Source organism: Siphateles boraxobius, unplaced genomic scaffold, assembly GCF_051911475.1.
Source record: "Siphateles boraxobius isolate OS27281-9 unplaced genomic scaffold, OSU_SipBor_1 35, whole genome shotgun sequence".
Taxonomy (NCBI): domain Eukaryota; kingdom Metazoa; phylum Chordata; class Actinopteri; order Cypriniformes; family Leuciscidae; genus Siphateles; species Siphateles boraxobius.
Window position 1 is genome coordinate 3,826,423 of NW_027508975.1, and position 15,533 is coordinate 3,841,955.

General features: G+C 36.8%; 1 protein-coding gene across 2 annotated transcripts in view; it reads right to left on the minus strand.

Annotated features, from left to right (window-relative positions):
* The window catches only part of vps50 (VPS50 EARP/GARPII complex subunit), a 148,711-nt gene that overhangs the window by 2,933 nt on the left and 130,245 nt on the right, over positions 1-15,533 (minus strand). For both annotated transcript variants that reach the window (XM_077195999.1, XM_077195998.1), the window contains 3 exons: positions 12,638-12,734; positions 11,551-11,709; positions 6,371-6,492 (listed from right to left, as the gene is read on the minus strand). In XM_077195999.1, the coding sequence (XP_077052114.1) occupies positions 6,371-6,492; positions 11,551-11,709; positions 12,638-12,734 (378 nt within the window). The remainder of the gene's footprint in view (positions 1-6,370; positions 6,493-11,550; positions 11,710-12,637; positions 12,735-15,533) is intronic.

Consider the following 15,533-nt stretch of genomic DNA (forward strand, 5'->3'; position numbering starts at 1 on the left):
CACCATTAGAGATGGTGCTAGGAGGAATTCTGGGGCTCTCACATTTGTCTCTTTACCTTAATTATTGTATTGCTAATTTATATTGCTAATTTTAAGTTAGATGTTTTTTTTAAAAGGTTTTGAAAGTCTCTTATGTTTACCAAGGCTGCATTTATTTTATAATTTTTTTTTTCAATTTTAATATATTTTAAATGTAATTTATTCCTGTAATCAAAGCTGAATTTTCAGCATCCATCATTACTCCAGTCTTCAGTGTCACATGATCCTTCAGAAATCATTCTAATATGCTGATTTGCCTCTCTCTCTCTCTCTCTCTCTCTCTCTCTCTCTCTCTCTCTCTATATATATATATATATATATATATATATATATATATAAAATGAATAAATTAAATAAAATAAGAACATTTGTAAAAAAACGAGAAGAAGATTCAAAGAAAAAAATGATGTAAATAAATGAAATAATAAATGATGCAAATAAATGAAACTAAACTATAAGCAGAAAACTTTCAAATAAAACATTTGTTAGAATGGTGATGAATGTTGCAGGTGAGTAATAAGGTTACTCGAGGCCCACAGAGAAGGAAATGAATAGTTGAAATAAAGTCGTTATTTTTGTTTTTTTTGTGCACAAAAAGTATTCTCGTCGTTTGATAAACTTAAGATTGAGTCACTGTAGTCACTTGGACTATTTTAACGATGTCTTTAATAACTTTTAGGGGTTGGCAAGCTTCAATCCCTTAAGAAGCCTATGGAGGAGTGATCCAGCTCTCAGATTTCATCAAAAATATCTTAATTCGTGTTCCGAAGATGAACGAAGGTCTTACAAGGTTGGAACAACATGAGGGTGAGTAAATACTGACAGCATTTTCAATTTTGGGTGAACTATCCCTTTAATCAGGTGTAGGATTCAAAATGCTGTGGATGCTGTCTAGCTGAAGATGTGATGATTACAGAGAGCATCGGCTCCCTGCTGCTATAAATTGCAATCACTGTTTAGTTCAGAGCAAAACTGGCCAGCAGAGAAAGCAGCAAGGCTATGAGATACAGACTGCTCAAGCTGCCTCTTTATTACCTCTGTGTCAAACACAGATCTCTGCCATTCTCAGACAAGTGGCCCTTTGACCTCATGATGCAGGTGTACAGCTGAACCCTGCCAGGAGGGGCTTGCCAATCTATGCTGGGCCATGCTATTATAAACTATTTATTTTGTCTTGGCCAGCAAAGTCCTCATAAACCAGTGGTTCTTCTCATCCCAATAGAGGGCCTCAACACATTTCCAAGTGAAAAAATAAGACCAAACAAGCATTAAAATAAGCTAAAACTACTACTACTACAACAACAACAACAACAACAACAAAAAAGAGAAAAAGAGAGAAAAAAGGGATCACTTATTATTTGTCTCTCTGTTGTTATTATATTGGTTGAGACATTCAATTATCTAGCGATCAGTGTAGCAGGTTTATGCTCATGTCTAAATCCACTTGTGCTTGCTTGTACTGTAAATATCACTGACTTTGAGAGCAGATTTAATCATTTGAGATCTATTATTTGGTTATTTGTTTATAACTGATATACATCTTTCTAGTTATGCCAAACTCTTAAATATTTTGTCAGGTAAAAGTTGTGAAATTCAAATATTGTTATGGACAATGAAGTCAAAAAGGTTGAGATCCACTGTTTTAAACAGCGACAGCCCTATCCCTAACCTACCTCTACATTCAGAAGAAAATGAGAGGTTGATGTCACTGAAACCCTAAACCTAACCCTAATATCTGATTGGTTAATTGACACAAAATATAATTCACCAGTTTGCGATGTGCCACACATTAAGCAATCACGTTGAAAGGTCAAGGGTGTTCCGGTTCAAAAAGCTAAGGATGGGGCGAAAAACTCCATCTTTTCTCCTCCAACTTCAAAATCGTCAGACATCTTTGTTTCACCTTTTATTTAAAAATTTTTTTGTAAAGGGTGTTTGACTTAGTCTTTGCACGTTCGCTTTGTTAACACTAGGTAGGTTCTTCCGCCTATTTCATAATGCGTGGCGCATCGCAGAGCTAGTGCAAGATGAGCGTTTGTGGTCATAAACGGCACCTATTTGGCTAGCGGTGGCCCTGATGGGTTTGAACGATATTTTAGTGGAAGATTCTCTAGTCTAGAGCAGTGGTTCTCAACCTTTTTTTTTTTCGAGACACCCTTTTTCCCAAGAAAATATTTTAGGGCCCCCTTCTCATTTAATGATATTGTCGCTCTTGTAAGCTTGCAGCAAGGATGACTAAATGTTTTGTTTTTAAACAAACAGTATGTTATTACTATAACCAGATACGTTTATGCACAAATAATAGCGTATAATATTGAAAATACTATAACAAAAACAATTTAATTTAAAAACGTAAGCCTAGGAGTAGCCTATTAATTGGCCCTATTTGAAATGCAATAACAAAAATATCAGTATTCACACTGGTGTGTACGGAAAAAATGATTAAGATAGGCTATAACAAAATGACTGGTGTCTGGGACCTCGTTGAAAACCCATTTTTTGGTCAGCCAGGGGGTCGTGAATAAAATGAGCTAAAGTAATCTGATTGTTTGGCGCTCTAGCGATTAATAAACATGCGTTTATTAACATAATGATGCGTTTTGGGGAAGAACATTGTAGCCGGAGCTACTTCTCTCTGTTTATGCCTATGACGAGTCACGCAGGGACTGGGCTACACCGCAGCGGTACGACCCGGACCAGTGTCAAATAGTCCCAATATAAACACTTATTATAGGTGTACCATAGTGACTCGGGATAAGACAAAAACACGGTTTGGAAAATGGATTCATGATGTATAAATTTAGTAAATTTTGAACATAAAAAAGTTACAGACTGCTGCTTTAATGCTCACTGTTCAACACTGTTCACTCGCTGACGCCCCCTTGTGGGCCGCGACCCCCCTGTTGGGAACCGATGCTCTAGAGTTCCTCAGATATTCTGGGAACATATTGTCATTCCACAAATGTCCATCTGTGCTGTTTTTGCGCACTCTCTCTTGCACTTGCAGTAGGCTTTTCAGTTGTTGAACAAAAGCATGCTTATCTCTGGACAGTGAGCGATTCCTTCTTTATGTTGCCTTGAGCTATAGAAATGAATAATCAATGGATTAAATGGCTTGAAAAATGCATTTTCTGATACATCATCATCTCGCATGGAGCTACATCCTGACATCTACAGTGAAGCTTGATGATATACCATGAAGAACCTCTCTGAAGTCAAGAGGTGTCTGTCAAGTTGTGTCAAAAGTGCTTCCAGCAAATCTCCATTACACTGAAGAGGTGACGAGTACAAAAGTGTTTCTGCAAGATTGTGAACTGCAAGATTGCCGGCACACTGAAGATAATATACTGGGGTAAGGAAAGAGTGTTGGAAGACGGGTTGACAACAGCTCTCTGGAGAAGACATGGCTTCTAAGTCGCTTGTCACCGTGGCACACAAAAATCCCTGATGTTCATTTTCAAAAATCCAGCTCTTGACTAATGACAAGCAGATGGGTGCAAAGAAGGGTGGTGCAAGAAGAGGAAACAAGAAGGAAAAATAAATATGAAGAAATCAAACACTGGCGGATTTATATATGCAGTTACTTGAGAGCAACAAAGTCATTCTGCTCATAGCACAAAGTCATTACAGACATTTGATGAATCCTCACAGAACTAATGAATTTTTACAATATCCTCACAGAACTAATGCATTTTTACAATATATATAGTATGAGAACGCCTCAGGAAGAAGGCAAAAACAGACAAAAAGACTCCTTCACATTAATACAGTGATGAGAGTTGATCCAAACACAAGATCGATGATGCAGCTGAGAATCTTAGTGTTTTTGCTTTAAATCAAATAACATCAGCACACAGCAAAAGATTTCACACTCCCCCAAATCCCGAGTGATAAAGGGTTTGCCTTGCATCCCCAAAAGAATCACTGCCAGCCACAGCAAAACCGAAAAGGCCAAAAAGCTTTTCTTGCTAAGTTAAGTAGAGGAATAAAGAAGGAGAAGCTAAAGCTTTCATTCAGGTTTGCTGTTTTTGTACATATGGCTGTGGATTAAAAGCATCTGGCCAGTACATTTGCCTTTTGTGTTATCAGATATTTGCTTTAAAAATAAACATATTGTTGGAGGAAGTCCTAGAAAATATAATGAGTCTGCTTTCATAACAGGATAAAATGCTTTTGTTGCCATGTTTTAAGCATATACTGTATGTGTTCTACCGCTTCAAAGCTCGCGGTCAGTAATATTAAATTAAGGACGTTTTTTTTATTTCAAATAAATGCTGTTCTTTTAAGCTTTCTATTCATCGTAGAATCCTGAAAAAATCTATCACTGTTTCCACAAAAATATTCAGCAGCCGTTTTCAACATTGATAATCATACATGTTTCTTAAAGTCCCTGTAAAGGCAATAAAAAAAAAAAAAATTCTAAACACATTATAAATGTTAGAAATGTATTGCTAAAACATATTACAAAGACTGTTAACTGTGAAGTACTGAATTGTGGAGTTAGACCGTTAAACAGTTTTTCACCATTGCTATTCTCCGGATTTTTTGGGCGGGTCTAAAACGGGGCTCGATGACGCACTAGAGCCACTGAGGCTGGCCGCTCCACTAACAATATAAATAGAGCACATTCGCATCAGTTTGGCGCTCAATCGCGAGTTACTGTCAGTACTATAATTTGTTACTACAGCCTACAGTTTGCTAGTTAGCTATGTCTTCGTCACGGAAATGCGTACTACCTGGATGCGATCATGTACAAAACAGATCGGTGTCCTTATTTAAATTTCCTAAAAACGATCACATCAAGAAGAGGTGGATTAATTTTGTGAAGAGCCACCTTGATGGAGAGCTGAGGATCACCACCAAAACCCGCCTCTGTAGTGATTATTTTACACGGGATATTTTTATAAACTTTCGTCGAAGACAACTGGGATTCACTGATAATCCGCTGTTACTGGTGAATGGGGCCGAACCGATTATCTCCCGCCTCGGCCTTCATCCTCCTGTCGCGCCGACAACTGGTGCCATCATCGGCAGTGCGTGCCCACCAATGAGTGTAAGTTGCCTTGTGTGCTTATGTTATAATTAACCTAATAAGCTGCTAGGAGCATCCATTCCGGTTGTAGCGGGTGACAGACAGTTGAGTGTGGCAATGGCAGCTTTACCGCGAGTGGGCGTGGTTACAGCGCAGCCAGCGGACACGCCCCCAGCGTTTGAGAGCAGAGACTACTGCTCATTTTTTCCAGATTTTGATAGCTTATTTTATATACTTGCCAGCTTTTTTATCATTCAAATTTGGCTGGGTGGCTAATAACACATTTTTCTGTGGTGTGACAAACTCAGAACACATACTTCATTTTGACTTTACAGGGACTTTAAGCAGCAAAACGGCATATTAGAATGATTTCTGAAGGATCATGTGACTGAAGACTGGAGTAATGGCCGTTGAAAACTAATCAAAATTCATATTGATTAGGACTCATCCTCTCTGTTATTATATTGGTTGAGACATTCAATTATCCAGCGATCAGTGTAGCAGGTTTATGCTCATGTCTAAATTCACTTGTGCTTGCTTGTACTGTAAATATCACTGACTTTGAGAGCAGATTTAATCAATTGAGATCTGCCTGAGGAACTTCAAGAAGAAGTTGTTAGGACGAAAGTGAAAAGATTGGCAAAGCTTTTAACCTTCAACATCCATTAAAGCAAAACGGAAAGAGCGTGGTGTAACCCAAACACTTTTAAGGTCAGTACGTCTTATAACACCAAGCAACCAGGCAAAAAGGGCATTTGTAAGAAAAATGAACAAGATGCCAGATACTACTAACTGGGAAAACTGTCTAGACATCAGCACTTGACATCTCATGCCTCTTTGGGAGATTAGCAAGAAGAAAGTCACTTTTGAGACAAGCCAGCATGAAGTCATGCTTGGAATTTGCTGGAAACCATGTGACAAAACATTAACAATTTTGGAAGGATATTTTGTGGTCTGATGAGACTAAACTTGAGCTCTTTGGCCTGAAAGTAAAGTGCTATGTTTGGCGTTGACCAAAATACAGCCGATACCAATAATACCGAGCCAGATAGCGGCAATGCCATACTCTGGGGTATAGTACAGTAAAAGAGGGACTGGAAAACTCTGTGGCAACATGGACAGAGTCTAATATAGGCAAATCCTTGAGGAGAAGCTGAAAGGTAAATGCTATTTTCTTTGTTTGGGTTAAGACTTGAGTAGTTTGTAATGGCCGGTATTCCAATGAAAACAGTCTGTAGTAGGAGATTTACCTGAGAGCATGTGGTCTCATATACATCCACACATATTTGGGTCACTTACCCCTCCACTAATGTCCTGTTGGCCAGACGGATGCAGTGCTCCCATAAGACATTGGACACAGGCAGAGGAATCCGAACTATTTTCGACACATCTCCCATTCTTTGGTTGAACTTCTCAAACTCCTGCAGAAAACAATTTATGACATAAAGGTCAAATGTCATGACACTCATTATTTGTCTGGATCTATGAATTTAAAGAGATTAAAAAGTAATATAAATCAATATTGAATAATAATAATAATAATAAACAGTAAAAACGCAATACATACATGTAATGATGAGCATGTTTTTAATTTTGGAATTTAAATTCATTTTGATATTTTTTGGAGCGGTATTTAGTAAAAAATAAATAAAAATGTCAGGGTTATAAAACTGTCCAGACACCAAAGTCCTCAAAAATGTAAATATTTTCATGATTTAATATTTCACAATATTTGTTAAAAATACCCCCTCCCCCCCTTTAACTTTAGAAATATATTTTACAACATAATGTTTAAGAACACTCAACAAAGAAAATACAGTATATTATTGTTGTACTTGGTTTCACCACAGCACACTGAATTGAAACATTTTTTGAAAACGGCATGAAAGTTTTTCAAACCATCATGAATGTACATAGTAAATTTACAAGAACTTGGCATATGTGTTTTAAGCTAGATTGTTAAAAGATTGTTATTTTGTGTGTTCACTCTTAATTGTCATTGATCCAAAACCATTTATTCTTGCATCCTCCCTTGTGTGCACTGTGCAGTGCTTGCTGTTAACAATTCACCATAACCATCAGCATTATTATTGGGTGTTGTTGGAACCATGTGCATGAGAGGTCAAGAACAGGCTAAAAATAATATTTTAGGATGCCGCACAAATCCAGAAATCCCACCAAAGGTGTAAATTATTACAGAGTCAGACAAGCGTAAAAGCAGTCTATAAACGTTCACTGGAGCCATACTGGCAGGTCATGTTGTCAAACCTACAGGATTCAGGTTATTCAAAGAAGCCCTCTAGGAGTCCCTGCAGTGTAGATGTCTGGATAAAGCCGTGCCACATTCAAAAACCTGTAATGTATAAGCCGGTTCTCACGGAGGTGTTGATTCAGCTGTGCTTGAGCCCATTTCTCTTTCACTTGTAACAGGAAAACCCACCCATAACTTTAACACAATGACATATGGCTCATTTGAGAGCCAAGGACCACATGTACCGTGAGCTCGCACCTCGAATGTTGATACGAAGCCAAGAGCACTAAAACTGCTGTGCAAGTTGTCTGGGTTATTTTGCTACCTTTAATCTTGTGAATTCCTTTTTAAAACGTCCAGTTTATTTTACAACGTAGAAATATTGTTTTAAAAGAATGTAAAAGTGATGGTCTAAAGATTACGGTTTCTCAGTATCTAATTATAATTTATAGGCCCAGCAAGAGACAGTTTAAAAATTCATACTGAGAAATTAATCACAGCAAACATAGATCAGATTATTAACTCTCTGTCATGTTGATAAGTATTAAAGCAATGCAAACCGAAAAGAGGCCCAGTTTTCGATTTCTAACAAACTAATTACGGTACTTAGGTACTTTTTAATGGAAAGTAATGCATTGTTACTTTTGCATCACTTTTCTCACCTGATCTGCGCTTTCTTGTTAATTTTTCAATAAAAAATATAAATAAATGAAAGGAAAGGAAAATTCCCACATGTACAATAGAGGGAGGAGCTCAAACAAACCTATCAGCTGTGCTCCTATTCTGGGTCACAGCAGAATAAGACACAGGAAAAGATAGTTCAAACACTCTTACTTCAGCAGTAAAAAGAAAAGAAAAACAAATGTGATGTTTAACTAAAGTTATTTGTTGCTTATTCGTAAGGTTGAATTGGATCAAAAGGTCAGCATCAAAGACACTGGCTAAATAAAGTGAGATTAAATACATAAAGTATATTTGAGTTATTTAACATATTTATTTATTGCAGGTTTGTGTAATATTGGGAGTTTGCATTGCACTGTTTGTATTCATTATGAGGAAAACTAAATCTGTTTTTGTGCAAGTGAGATGAGTAAAACCTGCCCACATTTAGTCTAGAACTACAATAACCATCATGTTTGCACAGCGCACACAACGCCTCTGCACTTGGACACGATTTCTCTCAACATGGGGACTGGAGAGCTGTCAGTCAATAAATAGGAAAACAAAGCATCTGGTGTTACTTATTTAAAAAATTAAATCAAACATTTTGTTGTAAATTGTTGTTACTTTACTAGTTACTTGAAAAAAGTGAGTACGTACTGTAACTTACATAAAAAAAAACTTCTCCGATGTGCCTTTGTGCTGTTTGATGAAAATCCCACACAAAGGTTTAACCCACTTACATCCTCAAGTCCCAAAGAACTGAAATGTCACTTCTGAGCTGCCATCAGTATAGCTTTGAATGGTCACAGTATCAGTCTTTAAAGTCTTTAGCAAAGAATCTAATTTAACCTTCAGAGTTTGTGCGAGCTTTGGAACGGGGTTCTGAAATTTGTTCTTAATTAACCTCTCGGCCTCTTTTCCAACATTATCTATAAGGGTGAGTCAGTGGGTAAGCCTTCTCGCCAACTTAATCTGGCAAACTGCATCATTTTTGTCACATGACCATATATTTAGAAAGGGCCTATCATATACAGATTATTGTGATTAACAGATCATATTAGAAAAGCGATTTTTTTGTATTTAAAACTGTTTCTTTATTACTTTGTGTATTTTAAGAATTATTTATTTATTGTTAAACAGAAAAAGCATCCAGGTCTAAAAATGAGTCTCATAGATACATTGTCTGTTTTCAAAAAATAAAGTAAATTATTATAAAAACTGGTAACTGTGTCATATACTTGGGGGTAAATTGTGTTAAGCTGTGGTTTAAGAATTCGTTTTTTTTTTAACGTTGACTATTACAAAATATTAAAATGTGTTTCATGACCTTGAAATATTCTGAAAATCCAACCTTTTCTGGTTTCTGAAAATAATGAGAAGCAGGAATATTCTACATTATTCTGCATTCTGTCATTCCAAAACTGAATAACTTTCTTTATTCTGAGGAACACACAAAAAAAAAGACGACGACATTTTGATATTGTTTTTGTCCATTAAAGTCTAAAGGGTTCAATGTACTCTTTGACTTTCATTGTATGGACAAAAACTGTAGACACATATCTTCTTTTGCATTCCACAGAAGTCATACAGTACAGGTTGAGAACGTCATGTAAATGATGATAGAATATTCAATGTTGTTCGAACTATCCCTTTAAGTAGAAATAGGAATCGCTTACTGTTTCCCTATAGAAATAAGAATCGGTTCACAGAGTACATGGCAGTTAGAGACAAATAACAGTGCATTTCTTCCTTAAGTGCAATTCAGTTTCTTGTACCATTTATAATGGTTATTTTAAATAAAGCAAGAGTCAATGTGAGTCACTGCAGTATTTCCGCAGATACATGATTAATTCAGTAAGCTTGGCAAACCCAGACAAATTGGCTTCAAACAAACAGACTTGGCACAGGGCTACAACGATGGCACCGAGAGAAACGGGCACAGCAATTCACTCAGCGGGCGTACAAAGGTGAGCCTCCTTTCTTCATTTGCAGCCAAGCTCCATTACATTCTCCACTAGAACTTTGCAGCTCAGATCAGGAACTTATGTAAATCCACATGATTATGCATATTTCGGAATTCAGTGAGCTTCCTCAGCAAATAAGCCAAAGAGATAATTCAATTGTGAAACCCCATCTGCTCTCAGAGCTTTTTTTTGTCTCTTTATATATGCGTCAGCCATTCAAATCGCTCCCTAACCCAATGCAAAATTCATATGGGCTAATGAGCAGAGGTTAAAGAAGAGATGTGGACATGCAAAGGAATGAAACGCCCTCAGTCCAGTGATCCTTAACTGAGACATGAGATAACTTTTCCACTCTTAAACTTGCCCCTCAAATTCTGAGTGTGACTCCCAAAGCCTGACCATTTAAATAATTCAGATCCTGACAAATAATTGATAGCCGTGATCTTTCAATCTAGAGGAATTCATGAGGCAGAGTCATTAGGCATGGAGAAAAAATGTCTGGAGGAAATCTGCATGAAGAAAGCTAACTAGCAACCTTAGGGTAAACATATCAATCAAGCCTCCTCGTTGTAGGCTTCAACTTGTTTGTTTGCTTAAGTAGAAGTCACAATAGGGCCAGTATATTAACACAGACATATCATTTCCATGCATTGGTAATGTGCTGCATTGAAATGACGACAGTGACAGTTATACTGGGCTTTCCTTCAAAAGTTCAGATCCCACGAGTCTCTCCACAGCAGCACCCAGAGGAGCAGCACTTAAACTGAATTATCTCACTTTAAAGGTGCAGCTGTGTGAGTGGGCACGAGTTCAACAACATGAGGTCCACTGCACATGACTACACGCAGACTTGATTTCACTTGATGAACAGTAGTGTGTAATTTTGTACAATTCATAATAATTAAAATATAGAAAATATTAAATTAACATCATAATTCAGTGAATAACTAAAGCAATTCAACATCTATTATTAATACCACACATTACTTTACATGAATAGTATCAATATAACCAATTTTTTTATGAGTAACGCAATAATGTAATCTGTTACTTTTAGAAATAATGTTCCTCTTATGCAGTACATGAAAGTATGTAATGTAAATTGCAGATAAATAATAAATAATTTCAGACTGCAGCACCCAGGAGGTGATATTCCCTCACCTCATCAGTAAAGTCAACCCATAATCACATCCGTCACTTGAGTGAGGGTTTGTACAGTGTTTGAGTCGTCGCCTGTCTCTCTTAGTTAAACGCAGCATGTCAACCTTAACTTTAGACCTCTGGATAACCTTCCGACACACACAATCTGACACCACACATTTCGATCATCGAGTATCCTGTCAGGTAAGTACAGAAGATGAGTGGACAGGACATGTCAGCAATGCTCTTACACTGTGGGATCACAGTTTCCTTAAAACTAAACAAACCGTGTTGTAATTGACTAAGGAAGCCAAGAATATAAGTGGAGAAACGGTTGGCTGATCTTTACTGATGCACGTCTAAGTGTGTTCTCCTCTAGTGTGAAAATGAACATAGAGGAGGGAGGCCACACGTTATTCTCACACATTAAACCCACTGCAAGACCTCAAAAAACACATTACCTTTAAAAGGACATCCACATAGATGTTGTGCTGTGACATTATCTCTTTAATGTCCCATTTCACTCCAGCCATCAGTAACAGCATCTGTTCGTAATCTATGGCTTTGGCCGCCACAATCCAGTAAATGGGTTTGCGGAGCTCACTGGCTGTAGATACAGTCTATAGAGAAAAGAGCATAGAAAAGGTCAAAATAAAGAGCACATATACATAACCATCAGGCAAAGTGTGGAAAACAGTTTGGTATTAGTCAAATATCCAAGATCCAAAGACATTTTTAAGTAGTTGAGACAACAGCTTTACATAAAGTGCTATGTACTCAGAACAAAAGTATTTGGTGATAAAGAAACCCTAGAATCCCCAAAATGTTCTATTGGACAGCTTTACTTAATTATACTTTCAGTTCTAAGTAATGAATAAGGACATTCATAAAAAGGACATATCTAAAATGGGAATCAATTCAACTCAAAAATAAAGTTCAGTTACTGCTTTAAATTCAGTCATTTCAACTCAATTTAAAAAAATCTTGCCTAGTTGAAACTTGCATAACTTAAAAATGAAGTTGAAATTAATTTATTTTGATCAGTTAAAGTAAACGTTGTCATGATCTATTGATCATGTAATTTTTTACAATGCATGTAAATTAAGAAAACTAAAATAATATGTGGATGTTAAGATACAAAATGTACATTTAAATTAAATATGCATATATTTAGAAGAATAAAGAATAACAAAAAAGGAAATAAAATACTGGTAAAATGCTTATCCAGCAAGATGTGAGAAATGTATGAAAAAAAAAACAGGAATAGTGTATCAGTTGGTTTAAAGGTTAACATACAGAGCACAAATTGAATAAACTAAGGCACTGTAGTATATTACACTTCATATCACCTAATTTCCGTTAAAGTCCATTGCTGGGTGATTTTTGTCATAAAACACTCCACACCGATCATACAGACAGCAGAGCTCATCAATAGTCATCTCGTGTCTTATAAAAGAAGTTTAAAGACACTAGAGATCCTGCAGCAGACAGGAGGGAGATCGAAAAGAGTGGAAAGGCCAGGGCCGTAAACGGAGGGATGAAACGGACCTGTGAGTAGAACTGCTGGAGGAAGGGCTTCTTGGCTGAAGGCATCATGGTGTCGAGATGAGGCTGAAGGAACTCAAACTGCTCCGCCAGAAAAACTCTGCAGGGAAGAAAAAGCCCAAATCAGAGAGCGCTTTCTGCAGGTTTCCAGCAAAACAATCACTACATGATGTTATCCGCAGGGAACTGGCTGCTGAAAACTAGTTAAAGTAGTGAAAAAAAAGATTTGACTAGGAAGTTCAATGCTTACATTTTTCAAGTTTACATTTTCCTGCTTTCGTTTTTTTTTTCAGACAAGACCTACAGTCAGACTGAGAGCTAAATATAAGGACTTCTATATTAAGAGCTACAGTTACTATAAAAATAATTCCATTTTTAAAATCACAACATTGAGCCCCAGATTATTTGACACTGATACAGAAGGAAAAAAAAGAAATCAGTCAAAGTTGTTTTTTATTTATTTACTACTTATTAAACACAAAGTAAGTTTTATCCCCTTCAAGTCAGTATTTATGTAGATTTCTACAATCAATTAAATAACATTGGTTATGCACCGGCTAAAAACACATTAAAGAGAGATACATAACAAAAATATTACTAAAAAACTCACCTAAGGTAAGGGTGTCGTTTTAAAAGAAAACAAACAACCATTCAAAACTAAAACAATCCATTGGTAAAAAAAAATTACCTGTCGATGTTTAAAAACTGTCGATATGACATTATAGAGTGTTTTTGTGTTAAGTGGTGCAAAGGTCAAATTAAGTGCACTGTGATTCAGTGCTTTAAAACAAAACAAACAAAAAAAAACATGAAAAAGTCCATGGGGTGGATACTTTTTATAGGCAATGTAATGAGATCGGAAATTACCATTTGTTAGCATAATTTTTAAACTGCTGAATTAATTCTTACAGGGCTGCCAACTTTTGAGTTTAGCTTGGCGTGAGACTACTCCAACGGGGGGGGGGGGGGGGTGGGGGGGGGGGAGGTCTGCACACGCAAGGTCTCTCGCTCGCTTACCTCTGCCGTGCGCGCGGTTTGGAGCACAATATCTTTACTCTAGATTACGGGATATTTAACTAATTTGCGGTATAACTAGTCGATCGCGAGTGGCTCAACAGGTAGATATATAGATAAACTCATCTTTCAGGCATTTTACCTACCGGGTTGACACTTAAGCGTGAGAAATCGGGGGTGTGGCGTGAGAGTGTGAGAATTGGGTCAATTGCGTGTGTCTCACGCTCAATGCGTGAGAGTTGGCAGCCCTGTTCTTACAACCTAAACTTTGAAAAACAAGATGGCTCACACAGTCATAAAATTAATTTATGTTGTCTGAGCAAATCAACTGCATCCAGGAATCAAAACAAAATTCTGCAGGCAAAGAATTAACTGAGAGAAGAGGTAATTATAAATCACTGATTCCTACAGCTGCCAATGGCTGTGTACAACCGGGACCTTCATAAAGAGTCACTGCTCACCAAACACCACCAGGTAATTTATGCTAATGACAGCCCACATACAGAGATAAGAGTTCAATGAGCAATAAGAGTCAGGATATTTGCATATAACACCTTATGAACACTTGAATTGACGTGAAAGCAGAATAGGAAAAGCTATATGTTGAAGAATTTGGTTTTCTGTGAGGTACTGAATATTGTTATGCAGAATGTTAATAAACCTAAATCTTTGTACTTTTTTTTTTTGAGAAAACATTCAATGACAAATTTATTTCCTTTTAGAAACTTAAAATATCTGCCAAAAAGTAGATTTTCAGTGTATTATCGTTTAAAAGTTTAGAGTTGGTGAAATATTTTAATCTTTATGAAAAAACGTATCTAATGTTCACTAAGGCTGCATTTATTTAATCACATAAAACAAAATAGAGTAAAAAAATTCACTAATGCTTACTCTAAATATTACAATTTAAAATAACTGTTTTCTAGTTTAATATACTGCATTTTAGAATGTAATTTATTCCTGTGATGGCAAAGCTTATTCCTATTCCAGTCTTCAGTGTCACATTATCCCTCAGAAATCATTCTAATATGCTGATTTGCTGCTCAAGAAACATTTATTATTATTATTATTATTATTATCAATGTTGTAAACAGTTTTGCGGTTTAATATTTTTATGGAAGCCTTAATAAATTTTTTGTCAGGATTCTCTGATGAATAGAAATGTTTATTTTGGTCAATTTAATGTGCCTTGCAAAATTAAAGTACTAACTTTGCAAACTAATATATATATATATATATGTGTGTGTGTGTGTGTGTGTGTGTGTACACTCACCTAAAGGATTATTAAGAACACCTGTTCAATTTCTCATTAATACCATTATCTAATCAACCAATCACATGGCAGTTGCTTCAATGCATTTAGGGGTGTGGTCCTGGTCAAGACAATCTCCTGAACTCCAAACTGAATGTCAGAATTGGAAAGAAAGGTGATTTAAGCAATTTTAAGCGTGGCATGGTTGTTGGTGCCTGACGGGCCGGTCTGAGTATTGAACAATCTGCTCATTTACTGGGATTTTCATGCACAACCATTTCTAGGGTTTACAAAGAATGGTGTGAAAAGGGAAAAACATCCAGTATGCGGCAGTCCTGCGGGCGAAAATGCCTTGTTGATGCTAGAGGTCAGAGGAGAATGGGCCGACTGATTCAAGCTGATAGAAGAGCAACTTTGACTGAAATAACCAGTCGTTACAACCGAGGTATGCAGCAAAGCATTTGTGAAGCCACAACACGCACAACCTTGAAGCGGATGGGCTACAACAGCAGAAGACCCCACCGGGTACCACGCATCTCCACTACAAATAGGAAAAAGAGGCTACAATTTGCAAGAGCTCACCAAAATTGGACAGTTGAAGACTGGAAAAATGTTGCCTGGTCTGATGAGTCT